General features: G+C 35.2%; 1 protein-coding gene across 1 annotated transcript; it reads left to right on the forward strand.

Moving 5' to 3' along the window:
* The first annotated feature begins 1,874 nt into the window (after nucleotides 1-1,874).
* Nucleotides 1,875-11,992, forward strand: LOC101711112 (olfactory receptor 4C13-like). The gene is made up of 2 exons (XM_087197944.1): nucleotides 1,875-1,919; nucleotides 11,048-11,992. Exons 1-2 carry the CDS (start codon nucleotides 1,875-1,877, stop codon nucleotides 11,990-11,992), a joined length of 990 nt encoding a protein of 329 aa, XP_087054070.1.
* Nucleotides 11,993-21,607: the final 9,615 nt, after the last annotated feature.

The following is a 21,607-nucleotide window of genomic DNA, read 5'->3' on the forward strand; positions in this document are numbered from 1 at the left end:
CCATATCCCCATAAATTAATAAAATTCTAACATATTTTTAAACATATATTATGTTACTATTAAGAAAAGTCTTCCATAGTAGAGTACCAAGCACCCTCTCATTTATTTTGCAAGACTATTGTTCCAAGGAAATACAATGAATTACTGATCAATGTCCCTACATAATGAAATTGACACATCTTAAAGAATTAGTCCACCTACTATGCATGCAGAAAATTGATGCTCCATTACCAGTTTTATTTCAGAAGTTTTAAAATAGTTTGAAATGATAAAATTGTTGATTTTTATCAACCAAACAATAAATTGAAAGTTACGACTAATTTTCATGTACTCAGAAAGTGGATATATCTAAATGCTTGAAATTTAAAAGCTTAACAACTTCAAATCTCAAAGTATGATAATAATGTAAAGAAATATGCTAGATAAATAATTACTTTATTGAAGACCAGGCACAAGGGCATACATGTGACATGATACCACTCATAGGATAGATCTTAAACACTTTAACTCATTGACAGAGAGTGAAGTGGTGGTGCTCTGACTATGGAGTGATAAAGTGAGCACTGTTCAGTCAAGAGGGGAAAGCTTGGGTGCACAGGTTTATTAAATTCCAGTGAGCCATACAACACAGAGCTTGTAGTTATCTATACTGTATTTGAGATTAAAATTTTCTAAGAGGGTAAATCTTGTGTTAGGTGTTTGTGTCACATTGATAATAATAAAGAACAAAGTGGGAGAACACTTTTGTAAGTTGCCGTATAGAGCATGCGGTAAGCTTAAGGCATAGATTGTAGTGATAGTTGCATAAACATATTCGTGTCTCCAAACTCACCAAGCTGTATATATTACATATGTACAACTTATTGTATGTTATACAAAATTATGCACAACAGAGAACCTGTGTCTGCAACACATTAGCGATAAATAGAACTACCTGAGAAAAATGATAAATGAGTATACACTTTATGAACAGCAAAATACTAATGGTGACAAAAAATGCACATCATTAGTCACTAGAAACTTTCAAATTGAAACCACAATAATTTACCTCTATTCACTGCCTAGAATAACTAAATGGGAAATAATTAACAATACCAAGTAGAAAAGTGAGGAATGCTGAGGACTAAATTCTCCTGTTTTGAGTATCTCCCCAACTGTGTAATGCCTATTTTTCTATATGGACCAGCTCTCGGAGTCCCAGGATTAACTGTAATATGGAGTCTTCCAGGATTTCTGGCTGCTTCTAAAACACTCTGGGAATAGAAAAAGTAATATTTTTAATATTAAGTACTTTCAAATGACTATCATTAATTTGATGACTCCCTGCTTTAGCTCCCAAGTAATCAATAGTTTATTTTCAGAAGTGCTTTAACACTGTTTAGAAGAGAATAGTTCCCTCCCTCACAAGCATCACAAGGAAACTATCCCTACTTCCCCTGCTGGAGTTACACCACCACATTATTCACAGGGCATTCAGTTGTCCTAACAACCCAGGTTCACTTAGAGAAAGATGACTCAGAGAATCCAATTCTCTAGTTAAGGTGCATGATTCCAAGATTAGCTATTACAAACTGTGCCACTATAAACATGGGTGTGCATATATCACTGTGGTATGCTGCTTTTAATTCTTTCAGGAAGACACCAAGAAGGGGGATAGCTGGGTCAAATGGAACCTCTAGTCTTTTTGGAGGAATCTCCACAATGATTTCCACAGTGGTTGCACCAGTCTACACTCCCACCAATAGTAGAGAAGGGTTTCTTTTTCCCCACAGCCCTGCCAGCATGTTGTTGGTTGATTTCTTGATAATAGCCATTCTTTCTAGAGTGAGATAGTCTCGCCCTTGTTTTAATCTGCATCTCTTGAATGACCAGTGATGTTAAACTTCTTTTGTATATTTATTTGCTATTTATACTTCTTAATCTCAGAAGTGTGTATTCACCTCAAATGCCCATTTTCGTATTGGATTTTTAAACTTGGGGGGTGATTTTTTTCAGTTCTTTATATATTCCAGTTATTAGTCCTTTGCAGAACAGCTGGCAAAAATCTTTTCCCACTCTGATGCTTGTCTCTTTGCTCTGTTGGTGATTTCTTTTGCTGTGCAGAAGCTTTTTAATAAGATGAGATCCAAGTTGTTGATTCCTTGTAGTATTTCCTATGCAATCAGGGTTTTGTTCATAAAGTCTTTGTCTATACCTATGTCTTCAAGAGTTACAGCTCTTCTCTCTTTCAGCAGATTGCGTTTCTGTTTTAATAGTTAGATCTTTGATCCATTTTTATTTTAGCTTAGTGCCTAGTGAGAGTCATGGGTTTAATTTTAGTCTTCAGCATGTGGAAAGCCAGTTTTCTCAGCAACATTTATTAAGAGGCTATCTTTTTTCCAGTGAATGTGTTTGGCTCCTTTGTCAAAGATGAGGTGACTGAGTGTGTTTGGAGTTGTTTCTGCATCTTCTAATCTGTTCCATTGATCTTTGGGTCTGTTTTGTTTGTTTGTTTGTTTATTTTTTGCCAGTATCATGCTGTTTTTACCACAGTAGCTCTGTAGTATAATTTCAGGTCAGGTATTGTGATGGCACCAGCCTTGCCTTTGTTGCTCGGAATTGATTTTGTTATTCTGGGCCTCTTCTTGTTCCAAGTGAATTTTAGGATTGTTTTCTCTAGTTCTATGAGATACGCTATTGGAATTTTTATTGAGATTGCATTAAATCTGTGTAACAATTTTGGGAGCATGGCAATTTTTACTATGTTGGTTCTTCCTCCCCACAAGCAAGGGAAATCTTTCCATTTTCTGATATCCTCTTCACTCTCCTTTTTCAGAGTACTGTAGCTTTTGACATAAAGATCTTTTACTTCTGCTGTTAGATTGATTCTTAAGTATTTCATTTTTTCAATGCTGTTATAAAAGGTGTGGTTTCCCTAATATGTCTCAGTGAATTTGTTATTTGTGTACAGGAATGCTATCGATTTTTGAGTGTTGGTTTTGTATCCAGCTGTGTGACTTAGTTTGGTTAATAAAAATAGAAGTCTTTTGGTGGAGTTCTTGGGGTCTTCTGTGCAGAGTATCCTGTCATCTGCAAATAATGACAGTTTACCTTCTTCCTTTCCTATCTTTATCTTTTTATTTCTTTCTCTAGTCTAGCTGCTCTGCCTAGTATTTCCAGGACTATATTGAACAGTAGTGGTGACAGTGGACATCCTTATCTTGTTCCTAATTTTAGAATGAAAGCTTTCAGATTTTGATCATTTAGTATGATGTTGGCCATTGGTTTGTCATAGATGGCTTTCTTCAGATTGAGATAAAGACCTTATATTTCCATTTTCATCATCTATGAATAGATGAGCAGCCACGTTAGAGCTATTCACAAGTAATTGGAAGAAAGGGAGAGACATGTATCCTGATGCCAAAATCAATCTGAGACAAGAGACTAATAGATCCAACAAGACATAGACTCTTTTTTAAGAATGCAGATTTAGTTTGAATTACCTGAGTAGTCTCTGTGAAATTTTTAACCTGTGTCATTCCACTTTGAGATTATGTAAGTTATTTTTTATTTTTATAGACATTGATAACTAAGTGTTTGGCTTTAGTCTCAAAAAAAACCCCTGACTTGGGCTTTTGAGAAATGCTGAAATCTTTGAAACTTTGGGAAAGGGATTATTGCATTTTTTGTTATAAACTAAATAGCTGTATCATATTAGGAAGAATTATTAACTTATCATTGTGTTATTTAGAAATTAAACATGGATTCCAGAAAAGAGTTCAGGTGTCAATTTGACAAGGGACAGGATATAATAATTAAGCTTGTCAACTTGATTGGTATGAAAACTGCCTGACAGGTTACAAGAACACTCTCCTGGACGTCTGAGTGGGCCATGGTGGCCTGTCTTTGGGTGCTATAGCTAACCCCTTCCTCTGTGACATTGTTGTCCTACTTTTTCCCTGGCTACTATGAACTTAGTAGCTTTACTCCACCAGATCTGTCCACCATCATATCCCTGCTTTGACTGTCATCCCTGGACTGAATTATCTGAAATAAGGAGCCAAAGAAATCTCTCCTTCTTTTAAGTTTCAGGTTTCAGATAGTTTGTTCAAGCAATGGGAAAGTTGACTAACAGAGTATCTAGGTACTTTCAGGCCATAAAGCAAATTGGCCACTTAACCTGTACTGCAAGGAAGATTCAACTGTGTTTCTAAATGTTATTCTATGCTTCAAAACCATTTTCTATTGCTAGTTTTACTCCAAGCTGACATCCATAAGAAAGTGATAACTCAAACTGTAAAAAGAACATCAGACAGGAAATCTTATTCCTAAATTCACAGCTACATTCCTTGAGCAAGAACCTCAGCACTTCTTGTTTACTTGCCTGGTGGTTTCACCCATAACTTCATTCTTGAAGTTTCTGGTTTATTTTTCTTCCTGGCTGAGCTGGGTTCTAGTTTCCCATTGACCTTAATAATATGACACGTTAATACAGGGAGGCCCCTGAGGGGACCACTGCACCCCAAACAGGTGCAGATGGAGATCATCAGCAAATGTGAGGATTCAACTTCTTTTCGCTGTTTTTATTCTGTCCGGGTCACATGCCTATTGGCTGGTGTCACCCTCATCTGAGAAGGATCCCCCTCCATCCTTTTGATGACCTATATGTGAACCATCCACCTACACACCCAGAATCAGAAATGCTTGGCATTTTTTAATCCATTCAAGTTGATACATGACTAAGTGTTGTACCAATAAAAAAACCAGAAATCCTAGATATAAACACACATTTACAGCCTATTTACAGTTTTTTTCGAGTGCTAAGAACACTCATTCAAGAGAGTCATTTCTAAGAATAGCAGTGGGGTGCTCACTTCAGCAGCTTATGTAGTAAAATTGGAAAGAATGGTGGTGGGGAAATGGTGGCAGAAGAATAAAACTAAACCTTTTTTCTCACCAGTTACAAAAGTCAACTCAAGATGTAGTGAGGACATAAATGTGAGACCTGAAGCTGTAAAACTACTAAAAAGAAAGAAGGGAAATGCATCAGAACATAGGACTAGGCAAGGATTTTTGGACAAAACCTCCAAACCATAGGAAACTGAGCTACAATTAGGCAAATGGAATTACAACAAAATGAAAAGCTTTTTCTTAATAAAGAGACAGTGTGAAGAATGGTAGAGAATATTTGCAAATTAATAGGATAAATATATTCATATCTAATATATAGTATTATACAGAATAATAAGGAATTTAAAAACTCAATAGGAAAACAAAACGATAAATTAAAAAAATCAATATTTTTTTTTGTACCTGGGACTGAACTCAGGTCCTTGTGCTTGCGCAGCAGGCAGCAAAACCACTGAACTAAATCCCTGGCCCATAAAGATATTTTTTAAAGTGGGCAAAATACCTAAAGAGACATTTTTCACAAGAATATATACAAATGGCCAACAAGTAAATAAACAAATGCTTAACATCACTAATTATCAAGACAATAAAAATCAAAACCTCAATGAAATATTATACCCCCAGCAAGAATGGCAATTGTGAAACCTATTAAAGGCAACAAGGGATGGTGACAACGTGGAGGGAAAGCAACAGTTGTACCCTGTTGGCAGGAATGTGAATTGGTACAGCTGTTATGAAAAGCTGTGTAGATGTTCTTCAAATATTAAAAATGGAACTACTATGTGACCCCACAACCCCTCTCCTGGGTACACACCAAGAGCAATGCAGTCTGTGCACTGAAAAGAATCTGTGCTACTGTGTTTGTTTCAACAATATTCATATCAATCATTTTTAAGAAATCCTGATGTGTTTTTTATAATGGCATTTGAAAACAACATACCAGCTCTATATGATTTTCAGGCTTTTAATTTTAAATAAGCACATCCTAATTATACCAAACAATGGTTTTTATTGTGGTGTCTCCACACATGCCCACCACATACTTTGATCATGTCATCTTTCTTCCATCTCCTCCCTCCCATTTTCATTCCCTCCCTGTCATTAATAGTTTCCCTTCTACTTTCATGTCATCCCTACTTTCTGCATTCAGCATATGAGAGCAAACATGCAACACTTTATGAGTCTGGCTTATTTTTATTAATACAGTATCTCTAGTTCCATCTATTGTCCTGCCAATGAAACGATCCTCTTCTTCATGACTGAATAACATTCCATTGTCTGCAGGTACCACATTTTCTTAGTCCATTTATCTGTTGATGGGTGATTGGCCTGATTTCATAACTTGGCTATTGTGAATTGTGGTGTGATAAAAGTGACCATGAAAGTACAGTAACACCTTGATTCCAAACTGTTCTCTTTGCAAATAATTCAGTTCACGAACAAAAGGGTTCAGGAAAATTTTGTTTCTATTCACAAACTCTTCATTAGATGACAAACAGGATGGTAGTCAACTTCTCCACACAAACACAAAAGCAGCCACCTTTTCCAAATCATAAAACAAATTAAGTTCATAAACCAAGGCATCACTGTATTTCTATAATATGATGACTTTGATTTATTTGGGCACACACTGATAAATTGTCTAGCTGGATGAAGTGGTAGATCTGTTTGTAGTTTTTTAAGAAATGCCTAGACCATTGAGGGTGAACCTTTTAGAGCTTTCCATGACAACAAACCACCTGCTGTGGCATGTGTGCCATAGGTTTGCAACTGCTGATCTATACTGTTTTACACAGTGACTGTAATAATTTACCTTTATACCAACAGTGTATAAGGGATCTTTATCTCATGAGTTCTCCTCAGCATTTATTATTTGTTTGTATTCTGGATGACAGTCATTTGCCTGGGTTAAGATGGAATCTCAAGGTAATTTTGACTTGCATTTCCCTGCTGGCTATGAATAATGAACATTTTTAATACTCATACTGGCCATCTGAACTTCTCTTAAGAAGGATCTGTCCATATTACCTGCCAGTTCATTGAGATGATTAGTTGTTCTTTTTGTGTTAAATTTCTTGTGTCCTTTAGCAAAGAAATAAAGAAGATTTTTAGTCCATTACACATTTTCCATAGTAGCCAATTTGTGGAAGAAACTTAAATGTCACTGACAGATGATGGATAAAAATAAGTTATATAAACATATGAATGGAACATTATTGAGTCTTAAAAATGAAGAAAATCCTTCAATGAACAACATGGAATGACCATGGAGAATACTATGTTAAGAAAAATTAGACCGGACACCGAAGGGCAGATACCATTTTAGAATAAATCTAGATTAGGCTAATTCATAGATTTAGAGAATGGAATGGCAGTGGTTTTGACCAGGGCCAAGAGCACAGGTGAGGTGTTAGAGCAGAAAGTTTTGGTTGCACATGATAATTGAGTTATAGAGATCTATATATGATTACATAGAGCCTGTATTAATACTGTATTGGATACACTCAATTTTGTTAAGAGAATAAATCTTGTGTTAGGTGTTCTTGACACAGCAACACAGCAACAACAACAACAATAGTACAATAATAATGAAAGTAGGAGGTCACTTTTAGAGGTGATTGAATAGGTAAATGGAGGAATTTATTATATAGGTAGTGGTAACAATATCACATATGTATACATATCTCATAAACAATGAAGTTGTAGATATTATATATGGAAACTTTTTGTATGCTAATTGTACTTCTAAGAAGTGGTTTTTAAAATGAAAATGCAATATACCTACTTTGGGTAAATTACATATATACATATTTACAAAGTATAAACACAACAGAAGACATGTATCTGAAATATGCTGACACCTAAAACTACATAAGGAACTAAGACTCACTATTTTTACATTAATGAAAGGCATGTATAGAAACTTCACAAAAGATGATATAGTAAAGGACAATAATGTATGGAAATGTATATAACACCATTAGTCATCAGGAACTTTCAGATCAAAACCACAGTATTTTACCAGTGTGCATTTTCTAGAATCAATAAGTTGTACTGGAGCAAGTACAAACACTGGAATGGCTAGAACCCTCTTCTTGTGCTTTAATAGCTCTCCAACAGTATTCTACACTGATCAAACCATAAAATCCAAGGGGTAACTGTAATATGGAGCCTTCTAGGGCTTCTGACTACTTCTGAAACACTCTGGGAAATAGGCAAAGCAGCATTAAAAGGTAAGTATTTTTAATGGCTGTCATTAATTTTAACTCCTCACTGTTTTAGCTCTCCAGGTGACCAATAGTGAATTTTCAGAAGTGCTTGTTATTCGTAAGAGTAAAGGAGTTACCCCTCTGACAGGTGTCATCAGGAGAACTACATCACTAAACCAAAAGCTGGGGTTATACCAGCATATTATTCACATGGTGCTTAGCTTTTCAAACAACCCAGGCTTGTCTATAGGACAGGGACTCTCACATGTGCAGGTTCCAAGTTCAGGGAATGGAATTCCCATTCAAGAGTGGCTGATTCTCTAACACGTTTTTCCAGAACATGATTCTAACACAAAGCCTTTTCATCAAAGGGGATAATTAATTCCTGGGAGAGAAAACACAGATACAAGACAAGATCTCTCAATCTTTATTGAAACCACTTTAAATATTCTTCCAATGCAAGATGAAAATTTTTTTTGTAATAGTTCACACAACCAAAGCAACATTCATCCTGAGTTGGTGATTCATTAGAAAATTTTTCCTTCAAACTTTCTTCTTCACTGAAGGACCAGAGTCAATAATGAAGATTTTTTCTATAATGTGTCAAGAGAATCCATTCTACATTTAAACTCCAGGATTTCTGTGAAAACAATTTTCAGCTGTAGGTAAGAATATTTAGCCTTTAGATTTACAGTCACTTCATTTTGGATTTGATACAGAATTTTCTAAATAATCTCTTTGCAAGTTCATGATTTCTTTTTTAGTGAAAGATTCTTATTCCAAGAGGTCATTTTGAAGATGGAACTGTTTCTAAAATGCCCAAGTATTATTGAAATCATCTAAGACTATGTTTTTGATTTGGCTCTTGCTTATTTAATATTGTTACTTTTCAAATAGAGTAATAGTTACATTTGTCAAATATAGTCATAGGGTATTGCATCCTCCCTCAAATTCTTAAAAGATAGCTAGCAAATAGCATTAACCTAACTTCACAGTGGACAATCAGAGACTCAAAGACAGGAGGCAATTTATAAGACTCACTTCCCTAAAATCAAGAAACATAATTTTGTCATGAGAGATCTCATTTACTAACCAAGACTGACCTTGGTCATGAAAACAAATTCTGAATACACCTCTAATGTACAAAACATCCATATATTAATTGATGGAAGTTATCAACTGGTGAATTCAAGCCCCAATATGGAGAATCCTTTCTAGGATCAACTGCTAAGAAATTTCTTTGGGGCTTCTATAAATACAAGATATTGAGGACTTCTCCTGCGCTTATGACATAGTAAAATGTTTGCCTGTTTTATTACTCAAACTGTCAATTCTGCTTCTTTTTCATGAGTGTAGAACTAGATATGTTCCCAGAACTGCTTTATGTTTTCACATAACAATCATTATTATAATAAATACAAAACAATATTCTCAATCAAACTTTATACATAATGCAGTTGATGTGCAAAGTGCCAGGAAATAGACCCAAGGAAGAGAAATTCCAAATGGAAGAACAAGAATTTGAATCTCAGCTTCCTGACTCTTTTGACTCTTAAGCCAATATACTTAACTACTCTGCCATATGTTTTAAAACAATCTCAGCAGAATATGGGTTCAAAAAATAAGCTGAGGGAGAGGTCAAGATTCATTTTCTTACTATTTGGGACTTGAAATGTATCATCTTTTGTCTATATAAAGCATGAACATTGATTTTGAAGAATTGTGAATATAATAATAATCACTGGTCATATTAAATAAGATTAAATTGCCATTGTTTGTTATAATACGGCAATATGGAGTATATGGGTTAAAGTTAAGAATTTAAAGGAAAATATAAATTAGGAACTGGAGGACAAATAATAAAATAAGAACAACTTGATTGTCATTCTTGGCTATGCTGTTCATTAGGTGCTTGTCCTGAAGCAGAATCTTTGACATGTTTGGGCTTCTGTTACAAGTAAAAAACTTAAAAATGGGTTTAAAATATCAGTCTTGAGCAGATAGTGTGTTTTTAGTAAGGATTAAGCCAGTAAGTGTCTGTGCAAACACAGAATACATGACATGCTAAACAGGAATTAAATATTATCACTGTTACTCTAATGGTAAACATTAGTCTCAGAGATTTTTTATCTATCTCTGAAATGGACTAAATAATATCAACCACACAGGTTATTCTAAGTATTAAAGATAATTGTGTGTCCTGAGGACTTGGTACCATGGTATACATAAAACATACACTAAAGATTTTCAGTACAGTATTAACTATATCAATATATTAGACTTAATGAGAAGTCTTAAAATTATTTTACTACAGCTCTTTTATACCTTCATTGTATTTTCCTCACTGTCACCCTGACACTGCTCACATGAATTGTTACATATTTAATTAACTGAGATTCCTGTCTTTGACTTCCACCTGTCACTGAACCTCATCCTGATACACACAAGGGAAGGAAAGACATTTACTAAAGCAGTATCCAAGATTTGCCCTTCTTCACATTTCATGTCATTTTTTTTACTCATCTTCTCAATTACCTTTCATAGGCTCCCATTTCTTAGTAATAAAAGATAATATTGTCACTTGCATTGATGCCTCTATTATCCTTCTGCTGCCTTTTTAAGTGTAGGTTCCACTATAGTTGAAAAGTATGACTTCCATTTAGGCTCTCAATCATCTTAGACACTTAAATGTACATAATTGGGCTCCTGTTTTGTGTGTTTACAAGAGTTCCTCATTTGTATCCTCTACAGAATCTTCATCCGGGAGAAAAATTGAGTAATAAGCAAGAATTTACAGCTCTTCACTTTTTCTGAAAAAACAAAACAAAAACCAAAAAACCTCATACAATTTCATAATTAAGTAGAATCTAGGCATTTATTGTTTACTAGGATGAAGAAGGTTAATAAAGTCAAGGTGTGTTAACATTTTTTCAGGTAATATAATTAACTTCAACATTAAGCACATGGCGCATAAAAACAATGTGACAGAATTTGTTCTACTGGGGCTCACAGAAAACCCAAAGATTGAGAAAATCATATTTGCTGTGTTTTCCCTCATCTACATCATCTCCATGGTAGGAAATTTACTCATTCTTATCACCATCACTGCCAGCCCACTACGGAGGTCCCCCATGTACTTCTTCTTGGCCCATCTCTCCTTTATTGATGCCTGCTACTCTTCAGTCAATACCCCGAACGTGATTGTAAATTCACTCCATGAAAAGAAGACTATTCTGTTCAATGGATGCATGACTCAGATCTTTGCAGAGCATTTCATTGGAGGCGCTGAGATCATCCTGCTGACAGTGATGGCCTATGACCGCTATGTGGCCATCAGCAAGCCCCTGCACTACACAGTCATCATGAACTGGAGAGTGTGCAGCCTGCTGGTGGGAGTCTCATGGGTGGGAGGCTTTCTTCATGGAACCATACAGATCATCTTCATCTTGCCACTGCCATTCTGTGGCCCCAATGTCATAGACCATTTTATGTGTGATCTGAACCCTCTTCTCAAGCTGGCCTGCACTGATACCCACATTCTGGGGTTCTTTGTTGCTGCCAACAGTGGCTTCATCTGCCTGTTAAATTTCTTGCTTCTTCTGGTCTCCTACATGGCTATTCTCTTCTCCTTAAAGACTCACAGTGTGGAGGGGAGGCAGAAAGCCCTCTCCACCTGTGCTTCCCACATTATGGTAGTCATCTTGTTCTTTGTGCCCTGCATATTTGTGTACATGAGACCTGCAACAACTTTATCCATTGACAAAGCAGTTACTGTTTTCTACACCATGGTAACTCCCATGTTAAATCCTTTGATCTATACTTTGAGAAATGCTCAGATGAAAAATACTATTAGGAATTCTTTTGGTAGGAAAGTTCTTTCAGGTGACAAATAAATTTCCCTGGAGCCCAACATTTATTTCAAAGATGAAAGGATCAAAAGGATAATATTTTATTATCTCACCAAGTAATACTTACAGTACATATACAAACATACTGTCATTCATAGATTTTGCATTAAGGGTGCAGAAAAAAGTTAGGCAATGTAACTCAGGACCACTCTTTGAATACTTGGAAAATTCCATCCAATCAGAGCCTAGTTTTGCTACTTTCACCCATGTAGGCAGATTCATAAGCTTTTTTTCTAATAAAAATAAAGTAAATAATAAAATAGGTTTTAGTATTAAAAAGTAATATCTACAAGATTCAAAAAAAGTAAGCACTGTTATTGCCCATTTTATTCTGTAAAAACACTGATAATAGGGGGAGTTCTCAAAATAGATATTGTGCTGAGTCAGAAGCCATAATATTTTTCAAACTGTACTCTCTACTCCTATGATCACTTCCAGGACTTGATGATATGTTAGTCATCATTTTTGAGACAAAAATTTTACTGGGTCCATTTATAAGGTTGTTGATCATCTGTACATAAAATCTAAAAATGTTCAATAGTATTCCTTGTGACTTTACATGTTAAATTGATAGTCATTTCTTTCCAGTAACTATAGTATTTGTGATGGTTAAGCATAATTACGAACATGATTGCCTTGAGAGCAACCTAGAAGATTAGAAAGCATACATTTGTGTATGCTCTTATGGATCATTGTGGCCTGACCTTGACTAACATGTCTGGCTGCCTTTTCCCTGCTGGTGCTCCTCAGCTCTGCTGCCCTGGGGCTATGAATTAATCCATGTTGTTCCAGCACAGCCTCTGGCATCATGTCTTGGAGTTAGCTTACCTTGGACTAACTGACCATGGGCTGAATCTTCTGAAACTGTGAACAAAATTAACCTTTTCTTCTTTAAGTTGCATGTGTCATATAGTTTGGATAAATAGTAACAGAAAGTGTACACATTTCTGTAATTATATCTGACTACGTGTTTTGGAGGCCTTGGTTCTGGTTTCCAGGGAGAGTTTGGAAAGTTTTGGAAATGAAAGGCAGAGAATCTCTACTATGCTCTAAACAGAGTCTAATGAGAGTTGCTAGTTATAGCTTAGAAAACCAGAATCCTGAGAAGAATGTGCCCAATGAATGTCAGGTTCAGGAAGTTTCAGTTAGGAACAAGGACTCCATTGGCAATTACATTCTAAGACTTTGCATAAGATTGAGATTAAGACTGATCTTGTGAAGAAAATTTCAAGGCAGCTCAAAATTCAGGCTGTGGCATGGGTACTGCTGACTGCTTTTAGACAGGTGTCTAATGAAAATTGGGGACAGAAATATCGGAGCCAAAATATTTTTAAAACTTAAATATTGACCCAAAATAAACTATGTATAAAGTTATGGCTAACGGAAGTGTGGTTGCTGAAAAAATTAGTGCCATTAAAAAGGAACCAAGTATTTTGTACAGTGACAGGATGAAAGAGGTCTTGAGGGCATCTCAAAAGAAATGAAACCCCACCCATTGTTAGCTGAGGGGAAAAATGTGTCAATGTTTCATTTGAGAAGATAGTCCCTGGGACTCCTACTTGAGAAGGGCCTCCCAGGACATCAACTGCCTGGGATTCATCTCACTTTGCTCAGATACTCGGGCACTCAGTGTCCACTCCAGGGGGATCTGACTATAGCTGTGGCTGACAGCAGACTTTGGTGACACCCAGGTGGTGATGATTTTACCAATATGCAGAATGCAGGAGTTGTGAATCAGAAAGGCCTCCATCTAGATTTCAAAAGAAGTCCTGGGAGGCCAGAAAAGAGGTTCCTGAGAAGGCAGAGTATGAATCTATGGTAAGGAAATCAAAGATAGAAGGAAGCCCAAAGTTAGAGATGCCAGGAATGTGAATATCTACAGGCCATGGTCAGAGCCAACCCAAGAGGAAAGCCATGTGGGCTGAGGCCAGCAGTAAGGTGTGCCCTGCAGCTCATATTTTATTACAATGTGCCTTGGGTGCTGGATAAGGAGATTCAGGACTTCATGTTTGCCCTGTCAGGTTTCAGTTGGGATTGGCTCTGATTCCTTTCTGTTTCCCCATTCTTTCCTTTTGGAATGAGAATGTCCACCCAGGGCCATTGTATGTTGAGATTGTGTAACTTGTCTTTCATTGTTACAGAGGTTCACAGCTGCAAGTTTGCCTGGGTCTTAAAACAACTTTGACTTGGACCTTTAAGAAATGCCGGAAACGTCGAGGCTTTAGGAAAAATCCTTTTAGGGAAAGGATTATTATTCTATAAATATAAGCAGTTGATGACATAGTTTACTGTTAATTTTTGGTCCCATATCTTCATTAAAATTTGCTTCTAAAACTATATAACTCTGTCTACACACAAAATAATTTCTGGGTTACTTCATTCTTAATATACACTTAATATACTCTGTTTTACTTCACTCTTAATACCTACATAGGTTTTGGCCCAAGGATAGTTTCTGGGAGCAAAGAGGTGAATAAATAGACACCCAAGTTTTTCACACAGACCATAGACTGAGAGAGTATTTTAAAGAAATTCAACAAGCTTCAAAAGAACAAGAGAAATGATTTAACACTCTAACAGAGAGTTAAAAACAATTTAAAATCAAACAGCTATCCTTAGCCAGATATACAATCAATGGCTTTTTTATATACTAATAGTGAATGATTTAAAATAGAAATCAAAATAGTAATCCCATTCACAATAGCCACAAAAAATAAATATCTAAGAAAAACTGAACCAAAGGAGTAAATGACATTTGTATTGAAAAGTATGTCATTGATGAAAGAAATGGAAGAGGATCTGAATAATGGAAAGACATCTTTTGTTCATGGGTTGGAAGAACCAATATCACTAAAATTCCCTAACAACCCAAAATAATTTGCAGATGTAATGTAACTGCAATCAAATTTGCCATAAAATTCTTTGTAGACCTAGAAAAAAAAAAACACCCTAAACTTGTATGGAATGGCAAAATATTTTGAATAGCCAAAATTGTCTTGAACAAAAATAACAAATTGGAAACCATTACACCAACAGACTCCAAAATATACTTCAAAGTTGTGATAATGAAAATACTTAATGTCCAGCTTGGTGCTTGACACTCAGTGGGGTTTCAATAAATAACACCTGAGGGCCGGGGGATGTAGCTCAGTGGCACCTCACCTGCTTGGCAAGGTCCTGAGTTTGATCTCCTATACCTAAACAAACAAACAAACACATGAACAAGCAAGCAAATACAAAAAACTAACTCTTGGGGTGAGGTGGAATCTCAGTGTTGTTTTCATCTGCATCATTCGAACAACTGCCAGTGATGTTGAACACTTTTGCATATGTTTATTTGCTGCTTTTACTTCTTTGTCTGAGAAATGTCTGTTCATTTCAGATGCCAATTTTTGAATTGGGTCTTTGAATTTGGGGAGTCTGATTTTTTTAAGTTCTTTTTAGATTCTAGATAATAGTCCTTTGTCTGAAGTACAGCTTCTAAACATTTTTTCACACATTGTAGGTTGTCTCTTATCTCTGTTGGTGTTTTCTCTTGCAGTACAGAAGCATTTTAATAAGATGAGATCTGAGTTGTTGATTCTTTGTGCTACTGAGGCTTTATTCATAAAGTCTTTTCCTATGCCAGTGTCTTCAAGAGTTCTACCTAATTTATGTGGGTTTTTTTATAAAACAGAGTACTACTCAGCCATAAAGAATGAGAAACTAGAGACATTTATACCTAAGTGGATGAATATTGAGGCCATACTCCTAAGTGAAATGAATAGGACACACGTGTAAATAGTGAATAGTTTCTCTAGTGTGAGAAACTGAAAGTGTCAATAAGGACTAAAAATGATTACAATGAATAGCTGATAATTTGAAATTGGAAGAAAAGGTCCAAAGGGGTAGGGGAAGTGGGAGCAGAAGGGGAAAGGAAAGAAGGGAAAGGAAAAATTATGAGAAAAGAAAAAATGGAAACAAAGTCTATGTAAATAGGGAAGGGTGGAGGGGGTGAAGGGTGCACAGGTAATGGGGAAAAAATAAGAACCAAGATACGCCATGTACAAGCACAAGCACCCGATGATAAATGTGAACATATTGTATACCTAAAATGTATCAATAAAAGAATTTAAGCAAAAACAGCAACAACAACAACAACTCCTGAGTAAATAGATGAATCAAAACCACAACTGTATGGGATTGGCTAGTTGTCCTGCACATCCCTTTTAACCTCGTGACCTTTTAAAATTGATTCCCTGACCTAGCAATGCTTTTCCTCAACTCTTGCTATTCATTCCACTGACCCCATTTTACCCCAAGAGTGCATCCTTGACTGGTCCTCTCCCATATCTTTGCTGTGCATCCCTCTGAAATTGTTAAGAGAGTAATTTCAAAATTTCCACCATAAGCACAAAATTAGTGATGTGTTAATGAAATTAGTAGGTTAATGAAATGAGCTTGATTTAATTATTCTACATTTTCATCTATCATCTCTCTATCCACCCCTTTGTCCATATCACTGCATCATATTGATGCATAAATATACACAATCATGATTTGTCAATAAAAAGATGTACATTGCAATTGGAGCTTAATAAATCTTTTTGTAATTAATTGAAGAATTTCCCTTGAATACAATTCATTGGTTTTTGTTAGATTCTCACATTCAAGGAAGAAAGTGTATAAAGTTGTCCCAGATTCATCAAACACTTTATGAAATCCACCCTCATACAGGATGTTGACTGGAAAATGTTTCTTGTTTGCCTTCCCAGGAGGAATATTTAATATTAATGATGTAAAATATATGAGTCTGGGGAAAGTCATTTTCTAAAGGGTCCCTTTCCTCTCAATTAAGAAATATGAACCATATTTCATGTAGAAATTACTTTCCAACTCATCTTCTTCAAATTATGGGAAACTCTTATACCGGGTACTTGTAATTAAAGGGATTAATTTAGGCAATACATTATATTTTTTAACTAAAATAAAACTAACAAAATGATGACATTAATGTAGCAGGGAGACTATTAGAAAAGAGAAAAGGGAGGAAAGGGAGAGACTGGGAAGGGTGGTAGTGGGGAGAATATGATCATAGTATGTTGTGTGCATGTCTAAAAACGTCACAATGAAACTCATTATCCTGTGTAGCTACAATGTACTAGAGAAGACTACAAAACCCTGGACATTATCTCATGGCCTTTTCTTTACCTTTCTCCAATAAAATGAATTAAAGCTTCTCCAAAAATGACTGACTTGTAAACAGCATTAAAAGCATGGCATAAATGTCCCTTCAACATATTCATTTTATTTCTTTGATATATAACCATGAGTGAGATTGCTGGACCATATGATAGCTCTATTTCTGAGTTTTTGAAGAACCTCCATACAATTTCCACAATGACTGTACTAATTTATATTCCTGCCACCAGCATGCACGTGTTCCCTTTTCTCTATATTCCTGCCACCAATTGTTACATAGATATCCCTTGTTCAACGACCTGCCTGCTTAATGATTGTTTGAAATTACTACTGAGGCGCAGTTTTTGGTAGATTTAAAATGCAAGAATGTGAGCAGCTGTGCAGCATTTTGGTGGCCTCTACAGTACAATAATATTACAATTTTTGCTGATTGTACCATATGGTATAGTACTGTAGCTTTATGTTCTGTTATACATTACAGGACTGCACGTAAGAGCCATGCAAATAACAGCAAAGTCATCAAGTTGGAGTTTCCTTTGACCATTTATTTTTTCTGAATATTATAATGTACACACTATATACAGTTCCTCATTTAGCGACCAATCCCTTAATGAGCTAGTCACAGGACAGCGACAAGCCAATTGGTTGCTGTCACTTACTTCCAGGGTGGGTCTCCTGTCTTCACTAAATCTCTTCAGCCACTTCCAGGACAATGCTCATCCAACTTAGTTGGACGTTTCGCACTCAAGTTGACACCATCAGTTAACTTTCACAGTATTTTTATTGATTATTTTCTTTATTGCAATTAAGATTTTAGTTTGCTGTAGTCCCATTTGTCTGTTTTTTGCTTCGGTTTTCAAGGCTTTAGGGGTTTCTTTCCCCTCAAAATCCTACCTTTTCCCATCATCCTGAGGCATTTCTCCTTTTTCTTTGTAGTAGTTTCAGTTTCAGGTCTCCATTTTGAGCCAGTTTATGTATCTGGTGAGAGAGAGCGGTCCACTTTCATTCTTCTCCTTGAGGGATGTTACATTTTCCCACCACCATTCATTGAAATGACTGTCCTTTCTTGAAAGTGCATTTTTAGCTCCTTTCAAAATCCTGTTGTTCGTAGATGTGTGTTTATTTTTAGGCTCTCTATTCTGCTTCCATGTCCTGTGTGTTGTTTACCCCAATAAAATGCTGCATTTCAAAATGAATCCTTCTGTCTTCCCTCTGCCCGAAGCACAGGGGATTTTTCTTAAGTGTTTACTTGAGAAACTCATAGATCCCCACAAGGTAAAACACAAAAATTCTGGGTCCTCCGAATGACTTGATGCCCATTACGTCAATCTCAGACTTGAGGACTACAGCAAACTAAAAACTTCTTCTCAATAAAGAAAATAATCTATAAAAATCCTGTGATAGTTAATTGATGGGGTCAACTTCAGTATGAAACATCCTGCGGTTTCACTTCTTTTATGGATCCACAAAAAAATTGTCTATTTACAAGATTATTTATATTCTATTGTTGTGAGGATGGCATGGTGACTTCCAGCAGGTTGCATGTTGAACTGGAGATTAGACCACTCTGGGTTGTAAAATTTTATCTGTTGATTTTTTTTATAGTAAGCATTTGGGGTTATAACAAAATATCATTGTAATTAATAATAAATATAAATTTAATGTATATTCATAGGTATAGCTATCACATTTTATACTGAAACCAAAGTGTAACACATTACTTGTGTTATAATCACATTAAAAGTACTATTGCATTTACATTTGTCCTGTGATGTGTGCTTTAATTACCATATATTTTTCTGCTAAAAGTTCTGTGTGCCAAAACTGGAAAGGAATTCATTACTTTCTGGCATCAGTTAACCAATTGTATTTAAAGGATTTAGGAAGGAAACATTACATATAAATAGATATTATAGTTCTCTACTTTTTTCCTGGAGTTCTGAATTTCTAATTGGGAACTTTTCAGCATGATAAAATTCCTTGACCATGAATCTTAGTTTTCATTATTTGAAAAGGTTATTATTTTAGCTACAGTTTTGTAGGTTATTAACTTCATACAGAATTCTGTTTTGACATTATTTCTCTTTTCTTCTATTCAGTGTAATTTCATTTTGATAATAATCTCCCATAGTTTCTGGTAAAAAAATCACTCATAGTTATCTTTTTTCCTTTACATATAATGTGATATTATTTGAACTTTTGTCTCTTCATAATTTTAAGGTTGTTTATAATTATTATTCAGGTTTTTAACTATGTCCCTATGTATGGCTTATTTTTATTTTCCTTCATAGGGACCATTGATACTTGTATTTAAGCATTGATATATTTCAAATATTCCATAAAATATATTTTCTGCACTGTATATGTCCCCTTTTTATTCCCAAATACTACTTCTCATAGTTTAGATTAATTGCTGCAAACCTAAAATTCATTTAATGAGTCTCAGTTTATTTTTGAAAGATATTTTTATGTTATTTAGAAAGATATTTTTATTTTATTTACAAAAATATTTTCACTCTCCAATACTCTATTGATTAATCTTCAAATTAACCAATCCTTTCTGCTGAATCAACAGTCCTACTGGTTATACCATCTAACAAATGCTTATTTCAGATTCTTCTTTTTAATATATGCATTTTGAAGGACCCTAGTCAGCAAGACAGACTCCATATTGCTGCTTGACCCACCTGCCTGCCCTTTAGATGAACTCAGAAGGAGGAAGCTTAGAAACCTCCTCCCCTTAGAGAGTCTCTTAGAAACAACAATTAACTATTGTTTTACAAATGTTCTAACAGCAGGACGTTCTGCTTCTGTACCTTTTGCTTGCTTCGCTAGTTCTATCCCATAGGGGGCCCTAGAAACTGTTGGCCTCAAAGGTGTATAAAACATGTTTGTCTCCCCTCAGTTGGGGCTCGAGTCCGATGCTCAGCTCGGGTCCCGGCCGGTAGTAAACTCCTGTGTGGATTTAATATCGGTCTCTGGTTGTTTCTCTCTCACTGGGTACAACACATTTAATGCCATTAATTCCCTTCTCAGTCTTGTTTTCACTGTGCTGAACAAGTTTTAATATGCTGTTTTCATTTTCTTTCAGTTCATTATATTCTTTTGAAATTTCATCTTCTCTTTGATCTAAGGATGAGTTAGGTGCGTCTTTAGTTTCAAGTGTTTGGAAATTTTCCTGTTACTGTCTAGTCACTCATTTTTAATGTATTTACCTTCCATTTAAAAAGTACATTTCCTATGATTTAACATTTTAAATTCCATCAACAAATTTTATGGTACACCATATGGTCTATCTTGATATGTACTTCTTGTTGCTATTGTTGTTTTAGTAAGTAAAAATAATATGTACTCTTATTGTTAAATGGATTGTTCAAAAGATGACAATTGGTATTTGGCTTTGAGTTCTATATCTTTGCTGATTTGGGGGCATATTCTATTAGTTATAAGGAGAAAATTCTTTGTGTTTTTCTTTTTCTCTCAGTTGTTTCATGTTTTCCAGTCTATACCTTGCTGCACACATATTAGGATTGCTAAAACCTATTTTAGTATTGGAAATGACAACACTTTACAAAATTATACATTCTTTTGTATTTATTCACAATGACTTATCCATGAGGCGGAAAGAAAAATTAAAAATTCAAGAATGTAAAAACAATTTTAGATATGTAAATTTAAACATACAAAGATTATTCTGTGAAATGTAGATAAACTTTTAATGCAGACTTCTCAAGATGAATGCCAATATTCAAACTGATGCTCTATGGCTTTAAAAATGCCATAGAGAAAATATAACAGTTTATTCATTAATGGTACTTATATAACACCTTAAGGTTAAACTGCTGGGGATATTGACTGTATCAATATGTGACTTAGAAGATGTATTCATACCATAAATATATTTAAAAATTCAAATAAATCATTTTTAAATGACAATAGAAGTCTAGGCTGTCTGTTGTGAGCATAACTTTTTAAAATAAACTTCATTATTGGAACTGTTTCATGTTTAGGCAGAAATTTCACTGTGAGCACCCTAACATCTAAACAGGCTCCCTGATTGTAATATTTTGCATGGTTGGGTTACATTAGATATACTTGTTGTAACTAATAAGTCAGAGTCAATATATTTTACTGAAATTCACAGATTACTTTAGGATTTTCAGTGTCTAATAGAGTCTGATGGGTTTTGACAAAGTTGTTATGTCATGTATTTACCATTACAGTACCATACAGATTAGTTTCACTGCCCTGAAATATACAGTACTCTTTCTTTCTCTCCTTTTCCTGAACCCTTAGCAACTATTGATTTTATTTATTTATTTTTGTTGTTGTTACTGTCTGCAGTATTGACTAATTGAGAAATACAATGAATATTTCATATATGTTTTTATAAATATGTATTACAATGCCTAAAAAATC

Source organism: Heterocephalus glaber, unplaced genomic scaffold (assembly GCF_053883595.1).
Source record: "Heterocephalus glaber isolate CG9 unplaced genomic scaffold, H.glaber_assembly_v1.0 deba00001673, whole genome shotgun sequence".
Classification (NCBI taxonomy): Eukaryota; Metazoa; Chordata; class Mammalia; order Rodentia; family Bathyergidae; genus Heterocephalus; species Heterocephalus glaber.

Bases quoted from the DNA above. Each gene is read 5' to 3' on its own strand.
- LOC101711112 (XM_087197944.1), top strand. From the start codon at position 1,875: ATGTTAAACTTCTTTTGTATATTTATTTGCTATTTATACTTCTTA. The intron at 1,920-11,047 runs ATCTCAGAAGTG...AATATAATTAAC, and splicing joins TTTGCTATTTATACTTCTTA to TTCAACATTAAGCACATGGC.